Source organism: Anas platyrhynchos, chromosome 4 (genome assembly GCF_047663525.1).
Source record: "Anas platyrhynchos isolate ZD024472 breed Pekin duck chromosome 4, IASCAAS_PekinDuck_T2T, whole genome shotgun sequence".
Lineage (NCBI taxonomy): Eukaryota > Metazoa > Chordata > Aves > Anseriformes > Anatidae > Anas > Anas platyrhynchos.
The window spans coordinates 47,612,251-47,634,362 of NC_092590.1; the positions used below are offsets into that span (position 1 = coordinate 47,612,251).

General features: G+C 37.2%; 1 protein-coding gene across 2 annotated transcripts in view; it reads right to left on the reverse strand.

The window, feature by feature from the left end:
- Window positions 1–2,782: 2,782 nt before the first annotated feature.
- SYNPO2 (synaptopodin 2) overlaps window positions 2,783–22,112 on the reverse strand; it is a 91,719-nt gene continuing 72,389 nt past the window's right edge. Inside the window, exon 5 of one of the 2 annotated variants that reach the window (XM_005013494.6) lies at window positions 2,783–7,171. In XM_005013494.6, the coding sequence (XP_005013551.1) occupies window positions 6,605–7,171 (567 nt within the window). In that variant the 3' untranslated portion in view covers window positions 2,783–6,604. Of the gene's footprint in view, window positions 7,172–15,699; window positions 18,578–22,112 lie in introns of those variants that run through there. The other variant, XM_005013496.6, reaches the window with a different exon arrangement.

The window sequence follows — 22,112 nt, forward strand, 5'->3', positions numbered from 1 at the left end:
AGGTTGTTTTAAGAGTTAACTGTTTTTCTGTTTCCATAACAACTCTCTCTCGGACCCATCATGATCCCTTTGCCCCAAAGGGCTAACACCCATGATTTTAAGATCTCTGCCTAGAGCAGAGGCAGAACTATTAACATTCCTACATCCTCTTTCCCTGCTCATTCAACTTCAAACACCTTTAACACTTTCAACAACCCTTTTAACACTTCCTTTATCTTTCTCCAGCCTGTACTTCTCTAATGCCAACATCAAAGGCTCAGTCAGGGGCCAACTTAATTCCGTACCTTTTCCCACCAAGATGCTGAAACAACATCAGTATACAACATTTCATCCTATTCTCCTTCTCAAAACCAACATTAACTGTAGCAAAACATTAGAGTTTAAAGTTCCATTTAGGGGCCACTTTTCTCCACATTCCAGCTTATAAAGCGGCCACCATTGATTACAATATTTTATCAATGTTTTCCTGTTCACACTTCCACCGGCAGATCCTCCAATATCCTTCCAGTGACTCAAAACACATCCTAACGCACTTTTCTTAGGAATTTCACTGCTTACTCGCCCCCCCATTTTCCAGTTTACACTTTCAGAATACACGTGTTACTTACAAAAGCGTATCACAAAAACGTATCACTCACAAAATTACAGGCACGCAATATCTTTCAGTAGCGATGTCACAAAGCTACTATTACCAGCAATATTGCTAAAATCACAATAACAATAGTCAGAGTCAAATTCTACATGCGATAAGTCAGAAAACCGAACTGTGTAACACCATAACGATATCTTTCTTATAACAATGCCACGAACCTACTATTACCACCAGAAAAATAGCCAAAATCACAGTAACAATAACCAGAGTTAAATACCATACTCCATGAGTCAGAAAACCGAAATAAACAACACAATTCCAGATGGACCTTAAAGCGAGCTCTTTCCTTAAGGTCCCCAAATATACTTATGGTGCTTACCACAAAGTATATACCAAACATTGCCTCGCAGAAGATCACCTTCTGACTTACAGACAGTTCCAGATACATATGGACCCCAAGGTCCCCAGATATACTTGTGGTACTAACCACAAAGTATATACCAAACACTGCCTCGCAGAAGATCACCTTCTGACTTACAGACAGTTCCAGATACAGATGGACCCCAAGGTCCCCAAATATACTTGTGGTACTAACCACAAAGTATATACCAAACACTGTCCTGCAGAAGTCACCTTCCGACTTACTGGACAGTCCCAGATGACCGGTCTACCAGAAAACCAAACCAGAATAAAGAATATACTCACTTACAATGATGGGGTCCTTGTCTGCCTCCGCAGTGATTCGGTGAGTCGAGGAGTCCCTCCGGGAAATCCCGGGGGTACCCTAGGGAGTCCTGTCCCCAGCGGGTCCTGCGGTCCGGCAGAGAGGTCGTCCCATCTGGGGTGCCAGATTGATTCAAAGATCGAAGCTGAAATTCCTTTAAGTGGTATATTCTTTATTGCAGCGCTGGATGCACGGGGGATCTCTCCACCTATCGTGCATACCCAGAGCGGAAAGCAGTCTTGAATTTATACAATCAATCTATCAATATTCTACAAGCGCCTATACATATGCATTACCTATCCCCGCCTTCCCTCGCTTCTCATGCTAATTAGCCTTTTGGCACCTTGCGCCTGCGTAGAGCCTCCCAAGAATTGTGGGCAGGGGTCTTTGGGACGTGGGCAGGGGTCTTTGGGAGGAAGACCCCGAGTCTTCCTCCCAGTGTACTTTTCACCTTTGGTCAGGAATCTGCTGAATTGGCACGTTTCTTAATTGCGAGAGCTGGTTGTTGCCAATTCTTCCGTTTGTTGTATCTTTATAATGAATTCCAATGTCCAATTTTGAGATTTATAGTCCTTACATTTGTTTCTCTGTCCGTCTGCCGCTTCCTTATCATGAGTTCCAGTGTCTTGTTTCGAGATATACAGTCCATGTCTGGGGATTGTCCTTGCCTCCCCAATGCCTCCCCAATACCTCCTTAATCACAAGGGAGCTGCATTAAATGTTGAAAACCCTTTGTACAGCTAAGCTATTAAAATGCTACATTCAAGCTTTATTAGTTTCCCAAATTTTACATGCATCAGTCATTTTTCTTGGCACAATGCTGCTTGTTTTACCAATGCAAAAACTGATTTGTGATTCTTCAGGGCTATCCACATAAATAGTGGAAATCTGATCTGACTTTTCACAGCTAGATGGTAAGCGTTTATATCTTGCAGAACTGTTCACTGAATAGTCTGAACAGTGTCAAGACTGGGTTCATAATTTATTTTCCATATTTATTTGTTTTTAAATAGCATGTTTCAATTAAGAATAAACAACAAGAGAATGCAGCAATACAGACATTCTGAGCAAACCTAGAAAAAAACAGAGGTTTAGATGCATGTAAGGTGGACAAATAATTATAGTGAACAGATGTTAGTTACAGATTTTTACTGTGGGGATAAAAACATTCAAACAATAAAAACTGCTCTGGCCATATTATTTCACCTGCGTAGGCTGTGCTTCACTCTATTTCCTTCCTCTGCTTACTTAGTATGAAAATGAAATTCTACTGAATGTGACATGCTGCCATTTGACCTGATGTTGATTTAAGCTTCTAGAAGCTCATAACAGCACGAGGTCACAGACAGGCAAAGTCAGTGAATCTAAAAATGGTGCAGAATAAAAGAGATTAGGCTTTGCTTGGGTTCAGATTATTTAAAACAAACAGACAAGAATTTAGAGAAAATAAAATCGTGTTTCTCATCTGGTTGGTCAAATCACTTTATTAAATGATACAATTTACATCTCTGGCATGCACTCTCAAATAAAGTGTCCTTTGCAGTGAACAAAAAGCCTTTAGAAGTGAAAAGATAATACAGTCTTTTGCTACTAGGCAGAAATGCAATGTGAATAGGTATTTGGTTGTGTTAAAGCAAACCAAACTGAAAACAAACTATGAACAAGAGTTGTGAACATCATCATCTAGCGTAACTAAGGAAACTAAATTTTCAGGTATATTGAGTATTCAAATCCTTTGCATTTTGACAGAGACACCTCTGAGGGTGAACAGGAAAACTGCATTTAGAATATCAAGACTTTTTTTCCTCATTTATTGAGCAGATCTGTGTATTCAAAACCAAATGTAGGAAATACTTGTATTAATATATTCAGAACTCACACACAACAGTCACAACTATATGATAGAAAGATGCTCTGCTAGCGGAGGAGTGGGGTGAAGAACAGAGTGAAAGATGCTGTGTGATTCTTCATAAAGCTGTGTATGCATTAACATTTCATTTAGTAGTCTGGGCCTGCTGCTTCCATTGAAATCAGTTCATTGTCTCAATCTGGTTTTAGCCTGATTTCCTTTGTAAACAAGGCTACGTGATCTGTCTGCATGCTTGTATTCAAGTCTGCCCTCCAATTAACGCTTTTGAAAATGTTTGTTTTGTTTCCATGTTGCAGTGGAATAGATCTCGGAGGCAAAGCATTGCCCCCAGTCTTTGTAAAACCAGACAGCTGAGTGGAGGATAGGTACGCTTATCAGTCTTACTCTTGAGGGAAATTCTGCAGGGTGAACTCATCCCATATTAGACATGAGCGAATCCATATGGGAAAGAGAACTAGTAATTCCTCAGCAGTAGGAAACAAAATCTGTAGTAGATCATGTTAAACACCCAAGTTAATCTATGATAAGATACAAATCCATAGGAAACTCAGCATTGTTAATTCTCATGTTCACAGAAGTACTTACTGATGAATCCCTTCTTATCAAGAGAAGAAAATTATCAGGCTACATTTTCTTTTTTTCTTGGGACATTGAAAGAAAGTCGGTGATTTTGTCTGAAGCTCTCTGATTCTGCTGTTCTTACATGTTTAGTGCATATTTGGGAATTTTTTTAGAGCTTGGTTCTAAAGTATGATTTCCCACATTGATTGCTGTGTGATCACAGCATTAAATACTTCTTAATATCACTTTATATCATTTTTCTTGAAATATCAAAATTTAGAAATACTTATCAGAATTTTTAATTGCATGTACCTTAAAATTAAGCGTACCTTACCTTCTATTAGACATGGGATCTTAGAATTCATAACATGAGTTTCAATGAGAATTCAACAGCTATGCACTTGATTCTGAGAATTAAAATAATTGGATTTGGTAAACATATGTCTCACTGCAAACTCCTTAATCTGTTTTCTAGTTTAACAGTGTAAAGGATAAAGTTCAAAACAGAAACCTAAACTTGACTTCGATACAGGGAATCATTTTATTATTGCAATACAGACCACAGTTCAGCAAAATATGTAAGCATTATATAGTTTTCAGAATGTAGTCCTTCTGTGAAATACATGTACACTAGCATTTATTAACTACTTAAGGCTTTGATGACTTAGAATTATAAAGCATTACTGCTAAATCACAGTTATACTGAAATCAGGTGTAAACTTGACATGTATTTCCAGGGAAGTAGGCCTGGATCCAAACACAGGCCCTTAAGGCTAATGTGACTACCACAGGCCCATAGGTTTCAGTGGAAATATTCCCAGTGGTGTCAAAAAAGGACATTATGGGGCCCTGCAGAGAAAAATGTAATTTTTTTTCTTTTTCAGGAAAATTTAACCTGATTATGTGAGTGTACGACTCTAAGGTGCAAAGCTCATTTTCAGACATACAGTGGCAGCCTTGTTTGTATATTTTATCTAAATCATCTTTTCTTTACAAATTCAGAATTTGTGAAAGAAATTTGTAAGGTGCTATAGCAATATAATCCTAATTTAAAGGTTTATAACTACCATGTCTTCATTCCCTCAGTGGTAGAAAGGACTGATTGATTACAAGGAGATTTGTGTTTGACTAGAGAATTACTGCCAACGTAAACTCATTAAAGGTATATTTCGTGTGATTAGTTGCTCCTATAGGAAGTTCCAGCTCAGCTGAACTTGGTCTACTTTTCTTGTTCCTTTTATACCAATTATATCTTATAATTGGTATAAATACCAATAATATCTTATATAAATACCAATTATATCTTATAATTGGTATAACTGAAAGCTGTTTGCAGATGGGAATGTTTCATAATGCGTTTTTTCTTATATACGTGTTTCAGTTCTTTCTAATCTGACCACTTTATGCAGAGTTGACAACCTTAATGAAAATAGGGACGCTTAGCAGTGTTTCTAGTGTTTCTGCAGTAATTTTAGTTTGTGGTGCTTGACAAATCCTTAAAGAATGCCCCACAAAACGAGGAGGATGCAGAGCACTTTGTAAAGCTTGGGGTATTAATTCAATGCCTTAACAATATCTAAACTACCCAATAAGCTTGCAATATGTATATTTTAGACACATTTCTATTGTTTCAATAAGCTAAAAATGCAAGATATGTATCACCAGCAACGATTATTTATCATCTCTTCAGATCCATCAAGATAATTCAATTGTAACCAACTGTCCAAATATTTGCTACTCATACTAGACTCATACCATGTAACACATATCATAAACCCTCCTTCACATACCACCTTCTACATAGAACAGGTATTATGCTTGATGAACAACTTATGTCTTTTGAACTGAGAATACAAATCAAAAGCCCTCTAAACATTGAGCTACCTACATACTAGGAACAACTGCCCAGCCAGTCAAAGTACTAGAGACTGTAGCAGTAAATGTTCAGCAAGTAGTGCATTTCACAGAGAAATAAAGGCTGTTCCAGCCTCTGTCTTGTTTGATAATTTATTACAAAATTAACTTTCACTCCAGTTTAAATACAATCTAATACTTTCTTCATCCCTTTTGTTGTTCAAATATCATGGTACAGGTCTCTATTAACAACACCGTTCTTCCTGTTGTGTTCAGATTATGCAATTAGCTATAATATGCAAACCTTCATTGAAACTGTCATGAAATCCATCTGAAATATATGCCTGCATGAGATTAGAGTATATCTACTTGTTGTAGAGATTCAAGTACCATGACCACAGATGTATTTTATATGTTACCATGGTATAATTATTCACTGATTTCCTTTCCTAGCTTTTTTTTTTTTTTTTCTTTAATGCAGTAAAGAAAACATAGGGCCAATAAGCCAGTGCTTCCCAGTCTTCCATTTTCACTGGAACTTTCTCAAGTCTGGTTATATCTAGTACCCTGGAACTCAGGTGTCTAGCATATCCAGAAAACCTACAAGACGTTGTCAAATTCTTCTAACCTTTAAAATGCCCTATTTTCCTTTTTTTTTTTTTTTTTTCACATTATCTTAACCGCAAACACTTGTGCTGTCTCCATCTAAATACTTTCTAGATTTTTATATTGAGCACATGGTTGCCCACCTTCATACTCACCCCCAAGAAATGTGTAATTTTGCCCTTTTACAAACAAAACTATCTTAGGTTAGGTGTAAAACTGAGTCTATTCTAGCAGCTGCTAGCCTTGCAGTCGTATGAAAACTGTGCTCCATTCAATTTTGCCTCCTCGTTTCTTTAGTTCAGATATGGTGAGGCCGGCAAGAAACTTTCCTTCTCCAACTCAGATCTAAGGCTTGTAAAGCTGGAAGAAGGGAGAATATGCCAGGGCCTTCTCCTGTTCATGTTGGACGCCTCCATCCCCTTGGCTGTGGATTGTAGTTTGAATCAGCTGTTGATACACCATAGTCAGACCTGGACTCCATGGACATTATATCAGGATCTGTTCGGGACCGTTGGCTGCAGTAAGCATACTGCAACTGAGAGCCCCCCTGCATGGTGGCATTCGGGACAGACAGGGAGCTTTTTCGGGGTGATAAAATACCCGACTGCTTCCCTCCTAATAAGGCTACGCTACCACTTGGGGCTGGAGGCTCATAAGAAACTTTTTGTTTCCACTCATCTGGTGGCTCAGGAAGTGTTTTCCTGCGAGCAGCTGATACTATGTTAGCCGCAATGTATTCCTGCATACTTTGGGGCCCAAAAGCTTCATCCACTAGGCCAAGAGGGGATTTTGCTGCTGCTTCCCAGGGAGTCGGTCTCTTGCCAGGCCTGTCAGCTGCTGTATCTGGTTTGCTGAAGTAGTCAGGGGCAGGCTGAAATATAAGAGGAGAAGTAGGAGACATGGCTCGAGAAATGAATGCAGAAGGTCTCCCAGGAAGTGATAATGAGCGTCCACTGCTTCTTTCCTAGGAAAACAAAACACCAAATATAGCTGCAGTCAATAAACAATAAAAACAGAAGCCCCTTCTCTTCACTTCCAAACTGGAACAACAAACCCTGAAAGCACATGATATTCTGGCAATCCCATTATATATACATGGGTACTTTTTAATAATTAAGTGGAAAGAGATGAGGTATTAAAAAGGGTGCAGAGGAAGAAGCAGGAAGAAAGACAGAGCAAACTGATTTTTTGAGGAAAGTCAATAAACCAAAGGCGGGATTTTGTTACTGAAAAGGTACAATTACATTAAGAACTGTACAGCTTTTCTTCCATCTCCACTACTTAGCTAGTATGTCTTGTTCAGAAAAGACCATTCTTAATAATGAGAAAGGAAGTCATGTTGCAACAGCTCTCTCTGTGTTTACAAGATTGTCTCGAACATGCAGGCACAGTCTAATTTATTTGATTACAGGCTCTGTTTGGGACATCTGTCCAAGAACATATCTTTGGCAATCTCCTTTTAAGACAGGAATTTCTTATTCTAAAATTATTGGATTTACTCTGAATGAGAAGGGGTCAAAAATTAACATGCAAAATTAAAAACATTAATACAATCGTTGCCTTAATACCCTTGCAGGACGCTACTTAACCTGGCTTCTTTAGAAGGCAGTGCCCTCAAAATTTCAGAACATTCTGACCCATTTATAGGAGCAATCCATTCATATTTGACAAATCCTAATCTTCTTAGTAATGCAGCACTTTGAAACAGAAACTCTGTTCATGAGAAGGTTCTGCCCACAACAGTCTTCATTTGGCATACAAAACACATACAGTCTTTTCCCCAAACCAGACGTGTTCCTTGTATTAGACAAATCACATTGTTCTTACTGAGAAGTGTCCATACATGTGGTTCATAAACTAACTGATTTACACCCACTGATTCATATCCTGAGGTTTAAATGCCTTCAGCTCTGAAATCCTGTGTGAAATTCCGGGCTCTGTTGCCAAAGGCTGTGCTAAGATTTCATTCAAATGACATTGGCCTGTGTTACTTTTCCTAATTAGCTTCCAAAACTTTGAATACTGTGAACATGATCGAGATACCAGTCAATAACTATATGATTATACAGGCAATAGCTAATCCTGCAAACATTCACACAGAAACATCATGTTTTATAGTTTTTTCCATCGCAAGATCTTGACACACTTAAGAAACTCAAATGACCTTTACTTCACACAGGCATTTATGTTATGTTTTAATATCAGCCTTGTAAATGAGAAATGAAAACTGAGAAAAAGCCTACTGATTGCATTATAATCAGTTAGCCTGGTGGTGCACAGTCTGAATCTGTTGAGTGTGCAGAGACACAGAGAGGTTTTGTAATGAGAGATCTGACAAGTGATCTGACGAGTGATGCTTTACAACAGAACCATCGTCTCACCACTTAGCTACAACCAGCTATTCCCAGTTTGCAGTTCCAGAGAGGAAATTCTCCAACATTACTAAGCCTACCCCCACATATTTCAATCAAATTTGACAAATGACCACAATTAATTTTTAAGTCTTCACTTATACCATGAGATTGTCAAGCATTAGACGTGGCTTACCAGATCGCCACATATACATGTAGACAGGTCCCATCAGGGTTCTTTAAGCTGGTAGCATACAAAAAACAAAAACGATCCATTTGGAAGGTAAATGAATGTGAGAGTATAAAGAACTTTCTTTTTCCACATAGATGAAGTGATACACCATCAAGAATGGATTAAACCTTCTCCACGTCTTCACCTAACAAGAGTGTTTCTTCTCACCTGGAAAATAAGAGTCCAGATAACAGATCATACCTGGGGACAAGGAGTGGCAGACCCAGATAGGCCTGTCAGAAAAATTCTTTCCTCTCATATATTTCAGTTTATTTCTTCACTGAATCCACAGAAACCAGTTTCTTCAGCATGTCTAATTACTGTATTTTGTTTAAATTGTCAGCAACAATAATTTTTTCACATGTGTGAAATCAAAACAAGTATGCAAAATGAGATGTAGTTTCCATGAGAAAGTAATGAAGTAGTTTCTTCTAATGAAACTTAGAAGACGGGATGTGTAGAGGGATGAAAAAGTTGATCAAACAGGTTCAGCTAGGTAGCCTACCTGTGCTAACTGCTCTCAGGATGGTTCAAGATCCTGGGCTGTGCTGAATAGAAAAACCTCCTTTTAATGGAGATTCCAGTTCTGAGCCCTGTCAGTAATTTGTAGGATTACAGAGATGCAGAGGGAAATGATACTGTTGAAGGAACTGTTGCATACAATGGCTGATATTTGAAGACAGTCAGATGAAACACTCTGTTTAGTCTGTCACGTTTAGAGAAAACCTCCAGAGTCTATCAAGTTGCAGAGGTATCTTTTTGGCCTAAACATCAGTAATAAAGCAGGAGCTGATTTTCTTTGACAGAATTTGATCAGAGAGCAATGAGTTAGGAAAAGTATTTCAGTACTCTGTTAAACAAAACATGCTGTTCTATTATGTTATGAAGACAGGAGCTTGTAAAAGCAGCAATACAGTATAGCCAAATAAAATGTTCACATTGTGGTAAGCTCTAGTTACTTAGTACGAGTGATACATCAGATTCAACAGAAAATCAAGATAATTAATGGAAAATAAGATACTATTCTGTGATGCTGGAAACTATTCCAGGGAGAGCTTTGTCATTATATAAGGCAAAGAAAGGGAACTTGCAGGGGAGAATTAAAATGACCTCCTAGTAAAACCCTCTGCATGAATCAGTCAATACAGTATAAAGGAGTTGGCACAATTTTGACAGCTAGATTCAGGGAAGAGTGTTTTACTGTCTTGATAATCTCTTGTCCTTAATTTGTAAGATGTCAATGAACAAGTGTTTGTACTTCAAGTCATATCTATCCATAGTGCCTGTAATGTCATGCAGATAATAAGTTGAGTATGTAAGGGTTGTTGCAGAAAAAGCAGAATCTTGAATACTGATAATCTGGAGAATATCATTTTGTCTTTTGAGTTGGTCCGTATTGAAAAATAAATAAATAAATAAATCAAGTAATATGAAATACTTCAGACGTGGAAGATTTTAGTCTCATAGGAAATACAAATCTTTTCTCCTTTTAGTTCTGAGATTCTTCTCAGCTTTTGTGCAGTGTGGGTCTGCATTTGACTAGAATGCTGGAAAGATGCAGTCAGTAAACTGGAACATCAGTGGTGTTTTGAGAACGAGGTTGGCTATACTAAAATTACTTGAACTCATTTTTTATTTCATTTTTAACCTTAGTTAGGCTCTCAGGGATAAATGACTACGTAAGAATCCAAGTAGTTCACACCCTCTCAAGAGATGAAGAACATTTCATTACGTAAGGATGGCTTTCCTTAGCTACAAAAGGGATTTACCCAGTGATCACTCTATAAGATGAAATTGTCTGTGATCCAGGTAATTTGGAGCAACTGTTACAATCTACCTGTCCAGTAAGATATTGTACCAATTTATCTGGAAAAATGTATTTCCTTAAAAGTTGACAAGTATTCTCTTTTTCTACTCAGAACCCAAAAATAGTTATTTCAGGTCTTGTCCATTTTGCCAAATGACTATTTGCGTTTGTCACTGCTGTCAATTTGCCAGAGTAACCTATGCATTTTTTTCATTGGTCTCCTGGATCTCACATAATCCTGTTAATTTCTGGACTTTGTCTTCATAACTATCATCAGAGAGATTTAATTCTGATAGAAAAACAGAGCAAGTTATCCAAAGACTTGTTTCTCTTGTCCCAGTGGACAGCTTTGTTAGGTGCCAAGTATCTTGTATGGAGACTAGAAACGTCGGATACAGTGAACACATTCAGTAAGATCTTTATCACTGAAGATAATCAGTGATTACTTCATTCTGGATGGTTATTCAACCTATATCTAAATTACAGCAACAAAGTTTGTGCTGCAAGATCAAACTGATGACCTATGGTACTGTCAGATGAATGATTCTCATCTGTAGACAGTCCTTTAGCATACTTGGTCCTGTTTTGGTATTCCTGAACCAGTCAAATTGTTCTCCTTTCCCACTTGGTAGCTTGTATTTAGATACAGTTCTGATATTAGTCTGCTTTTTATCTCTAAAAGAGCTGTGAAATTGGATATCCATTTCTTCTACATTTTGTAAAGTAAAGATTAATCTCTACTTCTCTGAAGGAAGGACTAAACAATATGGGTTTCTAACAGTTGTTTTTCAGATAGTGAAAGAACGAAATCTGTAAGAGAAAATAGTGTTCCAGATGATTTACCTGGAAAATGTCTGAAGTAAGTGGGAAGACTTTGTCCATTCTGTAATGGTCAGAAGGAATTTGAAGAAAAATTTGAGAGAGACACCCGCTTTCTGAGATAATACCAACCTTCAGTTGTAGTGTTGTGTCTGGCTTTTGATGGGGAGGAAAAGTAGACCAATAATTTTTGAAGGAAGAGGGTCTTGTTGGAAGGAGCTGGCTAAATTCTTTACCTTTCCTAAATGGAAGAAATCATAACTGTGCTGAAGATGGTCAGAAGAGGGTTTGAAGACCCTGGGGTCCCAAGAAGATGAAAATTTATTTGGCTAGAATGAGCCTTAGTTATTTTAAATTACAACATTCCTAAAATACAAAAAAATCATCATTATCTCCATTCCAGTAAGCTCAGGGTGAGCAAAACAACATTTTATATGAATTTTATCTTTAATAAATCTAGAAAAATTAAATATCAGTTTGTGCCCAAAACAATTCTGTTGAGCTTTGTAAAGTGGCTGCAGCTTGAAGCAGTTATAACCCTTTGGATTCAGGAGGATATATTTCTAATTGTCATGTCTCTTTTACAGAAAATTACAGAATTTCTTTCATCTTCCTTGAAAGAAATATAGCAAATGCATCAGTTCAGTGCACTGTGCCATAGTGCCTCAGTATTTACCTTAAGAGGGAGGAATTTAGTCTCAAAGTCTGCTCACTACTAAGATTCTTATGGTAGTATCTATTGTAATACAAGTAGTCTAATAGCAGCCTGTGCAGCAGATTCTTGTGCACTTAGCTAAATAATTATATAGGCATTACATAGTGGCATACTATGTAATAGTGGCATACATATAATAACTAGAACTAAAACAAATATAATATTACTCCCCAAAGTAACTTTTTCAGTATAAATAAATGAATGTAAACACTACTTATGAAAATTCTGTGTACACATACGTTTTCTTTTTCATTGTAAGTGGAAAGAGTGAGAATGTATACCTCTGATTCAGTAATACTCCAATCAAAAACCTGTCATTTGGAACTTAATGATTTTTCGAATTTCTTGGTAATTATGAAATGCTGAAAGACAAAAATGCAATAATTGATTTCATAACATAGTGCAAATATAAATGTCAAAAGTTAGTAAGATCTTTTTCATTTTACAGGCCAAATGGGAATGCAAAATGCTACTTAGTGAAATGATTTCACAATAACCTTTTCTGTCTCAGGTGGTGCATCTCCTTAGTAAGGGAAAACTGTTCATATGTTTACCTGCTGAAACTGCCTTTTCACCAGTTAAGGGACATAGATTAAAAAGCTTTATTTATAGCTCATATATTATAAAGTTCATATATTAAAAAGCTCTAGAAGTAGCTTGGGCTCTTAATATTCCGTGTCTCAGTGAAACTCTGCAACACAGACTCTCATCTGGTTGAGTTGCTTTAAAAAAATGATTTAGGTTTCTAAGTCAGTATAACATTTTTATTTTTGTCTTTTCATTTGAGTCATAGGCCTTAATCACATATCAAAGCAGGTTCAAATCAGAGTTAACATTAGCATCTGGCTAATGTTTATACCAAAAGGGAACAAAGGAAAGGGAAGTGGTTAAAACAATTGGACTATTGCAAAGTATGACTCTGTCTTTATAAAAAGTTCGGTGATGCATTTGTCATTTTGCTTTCTATCAACTTGTAATTGCTACTTCAGTTAGAGATCAAACTATTGAGAAGATGGTAGGACAAAATAAATAATACCTGATTTTTATATATTTTTATGTTTATATCTCTTTCAAATCTTTCTTTCCATTTCAGATTTTTAATCTGACTCATGTAGAAAGAAGACATCGATTATCTTATTGTAGCTTTTTGTTATCTGAAACCACTTACAATTTAAACATATAATGAAAACATTTTCTCTCCAAAATGCTGCCAGCTCTAGAATAAATACTGCAGCTACTTTACAATATAACTACCAAAAATTTGGAAGTAAAATTTAAAACCCTGGAAATAATTTATAGCAGGCAAAAGGAAACTTGTAAAATTGGACTGCATCATTTTTGTCTGTGGGGGTATTAATGGCTGGAGAGACAGGGAGTCTTACCTGTCTGTAACAATTAAAGCTTTGTCAGTAGCTATACTAGGAATTGTAATAGATTAGAATCACATTGTGAAAAATTCTGGATTTGACAATAAATTCCTTGTAGTTGTCAAATAATGGTTGAACATAAAGATATAAAATTGTGCCTTCACTAATGCAGAACACCTACAGCACACATGGAGAAGAAGCGAGAAGAGTGCTACTAACCTCTCACTTGTTATTGCTCAGTTTGCATCTGTGTAAATGAACGAAAATTGGTTCTTTCTATTAATATTTAATATTCATCAATATATGATTATAAAAACAAATACAATTATGTCTATAACAAGCAAATAGCTGAAACATTTTTGGCAAAAGGCATCTTATTTTTCCTTGGAAGGGACAGTCTATTTCTGGTAAGGAAGAATATTTGCTGCCACCTTCTGGACTTTAATATTACAGTTTTGAAGAAGGTCTTAGAACATGAAGCCTGACTTACTTGTGAATAAAAGTTTGAAAAACAAGTGCAAAGTTGGTCCTAGTTTTCGACCTTTCTATTTTGTATTGTCAATGAAAGAGTTTAAAATTAATATTAAATGAAGACTGTGTTTTCTTTTTTTTTTTTTTCTTCTAAAATCAAATCAAATCAAAACTATATTGAATGTATTGTGATTCTTGAAAGTCATGGCACTATTGTTTCTGAACATTTCCAAATTATCCAATTCCATATAATTTTCTTATCAAATATTCCAAAACAAAGTCTTCAGCCTTGTGTGTTGTTTTTTGTTTGTTTGTTTGTTTTTCCTATTTACTTCATCCCAGATGATTCAACCATCTGACATACATTTTAACCAAGTGAACCCATATGGCTCAACAATTTGAAGGAGTGAGAGTAGGGAAATGACAAAAAACGCTAGCCTCCTTTTCCTTGAAAAGCAGTACTGCTACTTCATGCTTTAGAATTGTTCTGAGACTAATCCTCTTTGTGTCTGAAGTGTATTCAGACTTGCCTATTTATATCCAAGCTGAGAACATTTCTGTAATTTTAGTTAATACTGGCTCAGCAGGAAAGTCAGGCTCAGTAGGAACACCTTATCTGATGCTCAGATAGTTCCTGAGAGCTCAGGACAGCACTGATACTCTGTTAGGCAGTGGGATTCTATTCATTATTACAACTCTAAGCTGCTGTATGTCGTGAAATGTCTGGGCACACACAGAAGAACAAGGAGATAGATCTTCTGCTTTCTCTGCCTGTCTAAACTGCAGGCTTTGTCTGTCTCCACAGGAGAAGTCACTGAGGTGTACTACAGCTCCTGCACTTGCTGCACAGTTCAGTTTTCATTCACAAAAAAAGTACTGCGTGTGGGAGTATGGTGCATACCCACATGTCACAACACTGGGACTGAACACAAGGCTGCACGCTGACTGATCAGGACTGAGGTGCACTGCAGAGCATTATGCCTCTTGGCAAAGCTCCAGAGCTCCTGTTTGGCCCCAGCAGCTTCAAAGGGGAAAGCACCTGATTTAAATACGGAGCAGCAAGAAGCGGAATTTCAACAGGGTGGAAGAAACAGGCAAGGGAAGGACAGAGAAGAGGCTGGACAAAACAAAAACAGGATATAGGAATACTTGATGCAGAAGGAAAAACTGTATTCAGCACTGGCTTGGAGAGTGATGAGAATAGGTATTGATGGCCAAGATTCCCGAGTTTGGATGAAAAGATAAAGGAATAGAAAATTGACCTGTGTAGCTCTCAACGAGGCTACGATTTGGAGACCAGGACAAGAAAGAGATAAGATGAAGAAATGGGGCCATGAAGTCACACTGGGGGAAAAGAACCTGTGCTGATTACTGTGTACTTTCCTCTAGAGCTCCAGAGAAATTTAATCCCTGGAAGAATGGAGTTTGTCCTTCCTGGATCTCACTGATGTCAGAAAAGACTGCAGAGCCACACCAGAAAGCTGTGCCATCCTCCCAGTGGTGGCTCACAGCCAGATGTCAACATGCACTTGCTGCCATTTACTGTAGTAGCATGATGGCAATTGTTTGGGGTAGTTCAGGCTATGTTGGAGGACCTTGTTGGTTACAGTGTGCTATATAATAGTTTCTGGGGTTTGGTTTGTTTCAAAAAAAACCTTGGGTCTTTAACACACAAAGTTACCTTGAAACAATGCAAGTAAAATTGGAAGGTCAAATATTCAAAAGCATCATTGGCCAGTGCATATGCATTTTTATTACATTTCAGGGCTTCTGCCCCATCCAGTGCAATTTCAGGGTTTCCTTTAGCAAATACTATGATTATATGGTAAAGGAGTATATTCTGTGAAAGATGCTTTCACTGGGTGGATTTCAGTGCTGGTCACTCAGTATTCCCTTCTCTGGGCTTCCACCTGGAGACCTGTAACCTGTGAATACTCATGGACTGATGTTAAGGAGAACCATGCTTTCGATATATTGACTAGTTCTTATATGATCTGAAGATGCTGAATGTCTTGAACTGGGCACCCAAGGCTACTGAGTTTCCTAATATCAATGCTTCCATCTTCATTTACTCATTTGTAAAATGCAGTGGTGTAAAAATATATTACAGCTTCTGAATCAGTCGGATACTAACAAAAAAATCTATGAGGAAATAAATAATTCTGTATGAAGAGCATACTTTCAAGAGCGTACATTAGATAAGAAACAGTGCTAAGCACAGAACAGTGTCATTACAAATCAGTGAAGAGCTATTCATCAGTTGAGCAGTACCATTCTGTGCCCCGAATTGAGTTAGGAGTTCTATGGGGAAAAAAATAAATAAGCAAGTGATGATGTGATTACAGGTGGTTTTGTCACACAAATGCTTGAGAGGGCTGAAATTAGGTGACACATTCGTTTCAAGTGCCTCATTTTGCAATCTAAACAGTAGTGTTTAAGATTGTGTTTTTTAATAATTGTATATACAGAAGGGTCAGGCCCTGGCTTTGGTAGCTTTCCTTTAGCAGGACCAGGTTGGTCTAGTTTCCCTACAAACCATCTCTCTGAAAGTAATCTTAGGATGAGGAAATATATCTGAAATGCTTACAGCTGTGCAGCAGAGTACAGCACAACTGCAGATGTATATCAACATAACAAGTCATGTTGCTCCTTCTCATTTTGTGGAATCATTTGAAATTTTAATGGAAAGCCATCATGAAAAAAAAATAAAAAATCTCATTTGTCATACTTCTGCACTTTCTGATATCCGCCAAAGAAGAAGAAAGAAATTATGTGCCAATGTTTTCTGAAGAAATTCACAGCCCACTTTTCAGTTCACAAAAGATTCTTAGGTAGTAAGGCTAGGACTGGCAGAAATACCCACATATACCTAAATGTGGTTATTTAACCAAAGAAAACAAAACTGCAGACAGATACTGAGGTTTTCTTGTCACCACATCTTCAACTATTTAGGGCTGCTTAAGCTCCATTTTTAAGCTATAGACCTGATGGGGGAAAATTACCAAAATTCCAGGAAGAAATCTAAGTGTACCCAGATGCCCATCCTTTAGTTTTGCTCCCAGTAGTAAAGCCATATACCAACAACAACCTGCACAGTGAGACTGTGAGAAGTAGCATTCTCACAGATCAAAGAAAAAATCAGTGGCAGTTATTGATGTTTTTCTCAATTAGGAAAAAAAAAAAAAAGTGTATTTTCTCTAGAACTTTCTTTAAATTTTGAAAATATTTGTCTATAGGCTGTTCCTGTACAGAAACCATTGATTCTGATATAAGTATACTGAATTCTTGGCTTTGAAAACAAGTAAAGCTCATAGTGAAATGAGTGAGAGTGGTGCTCCCTGGCAGCCTTTGTAACCCAACATGTGTTACGGTGGTTTGGCGGGTATTTTATTTCCATAATGTTCCTTCTTTTCTTCTGTATGTTCTGAATTTCTTAAAATAGTCAATCTCTTGTTTTGGGTTTATGTGGAAACGTCAAGAGTAGCGCTCCATCTGTTCAACAATTTAGTCTTTATGCCTAATTAGAAATGGCCTGTTTACTTTTGTAGCAACATATCTTTCCATTGTCAGAGTTATGTTTTTAAGATGTCTGTCTCAAACCATACAATATAATCAAGGATTCTTGTTTAAAAACACTACTGATATATTGATTGCCCTGCACACAAGACTTCATCTACTTAGTCCATCTGTAAGCATGGTTTGGTAAGTTATTTTTCTCATAGCGGCATTTCCTCAGCCTAAGAGAGTGAACAGTTACTGTTACAATATACTTCCATGTAACTTTGTGAAAATTTCACATGCATTGAAATTAAAAACATTTTGTCAAGATCATTACAAACAAGAATATATTTTTTTCCTCTGAAAACCGCAGAGTAATGTGAGACTTGATTAGCATGGTATAAAAAAAATAAATAAAAAACTTTTTGCTGGCCTTACTTAAGGAAGCCTCTGTTTAAACCATGGAAATATCATTATGTGGTTAGTCTCCGTTTATAAAGGAAGAGGAGAATCTGTCTCCGTAAAGATCCTTCCAACACATACCACTAAGCTTCAGGATTACTGTTTTAATCATTTGATAAGAAACCTAAAGTGCTTCCTGTAGTAAGCATCCAACCTGAAAAGCACTTGCCAAAACATTACCCTTCCCTTTTATAATTACATGCAAAAGTAAAGTTTAGGATAAAATAAGAGCAGTCATTGTCATGGGTACTATGAAGTTGTAAAGGTAGCACCAAGTGTGTCATGTAAATACCAGGTCACGTATTTTCCCAAGAAATCTACCAGCAGTAAGTTCAGAGCTTCTGAATCCACAGTTTTTTAAATATCTTGTCATCAAGTTTCTTCTTTGCATAACATTTCTCTTTCAAGCTGAATAGATTCATTAAAAAATAACATTATGCCAAGCTGTGAAATTAAGGCTTGCACTTGCCATGCCGAATTCACAACGCGATCAGTGGAATCTCCTGGACGTTTTACTTCAGGCAAAGTTGTATCATGGTTGGTTAAAAAAAAAAAAAAAAAAAAAAAGAAAAAGTAATATTGAAAGGGCAGATCTTTTTATAACCACTCGCTTTGTGTTCTGAAAGCTAGGAAATCTGGATAAGGATCCTGGAAAAAGAGAGGAGAAAGATTTTGCAAATTGTTAGTTGCAAAGAGTGGTGTTGTTTCACTGGTATTTCCCTACCTCGTGGTGTACAGAGGATTCCCACAGAAAGGCTGGAGCAGCGGGACATGCTGGAAAAGCTGGTCCTGTGTTGGGGTGTTGGCCCGGCTACGTGGTAAGCAGTGCTCCTCCCAGATCACCTCATCTGGTATCCAGTTCTCTTTACACTTGCATCCCACCGCTGATGGGCATTTCTCTCTACTATCTTACATCGGAGTTCACTTCAGCACTTTCAAAAACTGTCATGTATAGGAGCTATCTGGGATAATATGTTTGTATATCTTTTGCCTCTCAGAGCAAATGTCTATTGATAGGGTCGGCTTTTTTTTTTTTCTCTTTTTTTTAAAACCTCTCTTTTCTCTTTTTCCTGGCCATTAGCATTTCCATTTTTACGCAATATCTTTTTGTAAGTAGACGAAAAAAATCATGCCCAGTGATATGAGCACTCTGTCATCCAAGAACAATCTAGCAAATTTCAACAAAAAGCTTGAAGTTGTCAGTGCAAAATAATTAAGCCCTTCTTTCTGATTGTTTTCTTCTCTTGTACCTTCAGTATTTCATAAACCCGTGACAGATATTTTATCCTTTGCAGTCTCTGCTCTGGAGTTTTCTCCCTGTTGCTTGGCTCCTTCTAACCCTAGCAGTTTTTTCTCTCAAAATTGCTGCTCTGCCACTTAGCAGTAACTTTCCTATATGAACCGTGTGCCAGCCTCTCACTTCCTAATTGCTGGAGCCTGGTGATACCTCAACCTCATAGTATCCATTTACTTCAAATACAAATTTACATGAATTCTAGACATTCATTTTAGGATGAATAGTAACAGCACTCTGCCAAAAGGAAAACTCATTGATGCATGATTGCTGTGGTGACAGCAAAATGGGTCACAACACTTTCAGGGCTGATTTTATGTTTTGATTCTGTCTCAGATAAAGTTAGGTATATTTTGGGTCAGTGCAGGAAGACTTTGGATCAAAAATGAACTGAAACATTTTGGTGGCTGATATTTTAATGGCATTGGCTTAATCTCATAGTGAATTGTCTGTGCATCTAGGAGAGAAATGAGCGTTCCCTACTGCACACCTTGCTGTGAGTGTATTATAAAGTCCCAGTCCATCAGCCAGGTGCTTTTGGAATCAAGTGGCTTATTGTCACTGGATATTGTCACGTCCTAGGACACTGACAATATTATTCCTTCCATAAGAGAGCAGAAAGCAAGAGGATGAGACATACTTTTAAGAGATGGTATTGTTTACTCTGTAAGTGTTCCTACAGAAAATAATATTTGAAATATCTTTCTGTTTGTTCTTTTGCCAATCAGGAACTCGGTAAGAGTAGTTTCCCTGGAGAAAGGGAGAGAAGCTAAGCTGTTGTGTTTTTTTTTTTTCAATAAATAAATGTTGTTTCTTATTTTTGCTACAAAAAAAAATAACTTCTTATTTAAAAGCTATGCATCTCCCAAGACAAAACTTTTAAATTCAGGTTTTATAAAGAGCAGTTTATAACTGAATTATGGAAAAGCTGTCTTGATTGTGAGATCTAAGTTGTGCAGTGCATGGGCTTTAGTATGGGCTATAATCAAATCTGATAAATGCAACATAAAGAACAAATAGATCCTTTAATGTGAAGATATTAGAAGTATTGTTATTAGGGGTGGCCTAAAATTCTATGGTATATATGCGTACAGAGTAAGCACGACAATTGTATTTTGGAGCTGTGTCATATTATATTATAATTTCTAAAAACTTTTTGAAAAAAAAAATATAAAGGTTCATTTTTCTCTCATAGAGAAATTTCAGATGGCTTCTCTCTGTGCAAACAGTCAATTTTCTTGCCATTTCATCTATGCTTAATGTCATTTTTACCTTTTAATTAGGACTCAAGGCAGTGAACAGCTTAACTTTCCTATACATATCTGCTTCATGAGAGATTACACCTTGGATAAAACTGTTATTTTAAGTAGGCCAGTCTTCTGAAATATTAATAAGAATTACAGACTTACCTGATTTGTAAAAATCTTGAAGGCAAGTTGGATCCAAGCACTATGCATGTAGAATGGTGTATGTATAGGGTATTGAATTCAGACTTGGTCTTTCAATGGGATTTTCAAAAGATCTTGGTTGAATTAAGAGAACTACTGTCACTAGGGCTTTTGCTTTTAACTCATATTCATGCCTTAAAAAGCCCTTCTGTCATTGCTATAGGCCATACAAACACCTGTATTTGAGTAACAGCAAAAAATCCAAATCTGATCAAGATCCAAATTTTTAACATAATTTCCTTTTCTTCTGGACAAGGTAAAGAGAAGATAATAGCTAATCGCTTCGTTCTGTACTGCGATTACAGAAGCTGGCTTTATGTTTATAGTTGTCAGCATATATATTGTTTAGACAACATTCTAAGTAAAATTGTGGTTTGTGCTGTTAATGAAAGAAATAGCTAAATGATTTTCAAGTTGATAATTAGGATAATAATGCGTATTATTTCTTACATGGAAAGTGGCATGTAGGCACATATACATTAGATTTCAGTAATCCACACATTTCATACAGGATATTCAGGAGATGGTGACAACCTCCAAAAGTTACTGACCTGAGTGTGATAGAACCTGGTCACCACGCCAGGTAAGGCATACATTTTATCTTTGTGTTAACAAGATGTATCTTGTTAGTAGCCATGTGCATCAACCTCAACACTTGTGTGAAAGTACAAAACTGCTAAAAAATTCCACATTAGGGAAATATTCTTGAGGTGGTAAGGTGAACAAGTACAGAAGTGTGATTATAATTTGCAGGTGTATTTTACAAGAGGAGACTCTAGGCAAACACATGTAAGGCAACATGAGGCTGTCTGAAAGGGATTACATTTCTATGTATATCTCTAGTAGCACAACCCTTATCTTTGGCAGGGTATCTTTATTCCAAGAAAGGAAGGGAAGGGAAGGGAAGGGAAGGGAAGGGAAGGGAAGGGAAGGGAAGGGAAGGGAAGGGAAGGGAAGGGAAGGGAAGGGAAGGGAAGGGAAGGGAAGGGAAGGGAAGGGAAGGGAAGGGAAGGGAAGGGAAGGGAAGGGAAGGGAAGGGAGAAGGAGAAGGAGAAGGAGAAGGAGAAGGAGAAGGAGAAGGAGAAGGAGAAGGAGAAGGAGGAGAAGGAGAAGGAGAAGGAGAAGGAGAAAGGGTGAAAAGGGAAAGGAAAGAGGGGAAAAGGGAAAGGAAAGAGGGGAAAAGGGAAAGAGAAGGGGGGAAAATGGAAGGAGAAAGGAGATTTCATATTAACAGAATTACATAGAAAACAGATTTCCCTAAAAAGATACTGTCAGTCTATATATATAAGTGAAACAAAGCAAAACATAACAGGAAAAAACAACAACCAAACCAAAGAAAAGAAACACAAACAGGCAGAGAAGAAAGGGACAAATTTAATGGTAGAAGAAAAATATAGATACTGACAGTGAAAAACAGATTGAAGGGAGATCTCCAGAGGAT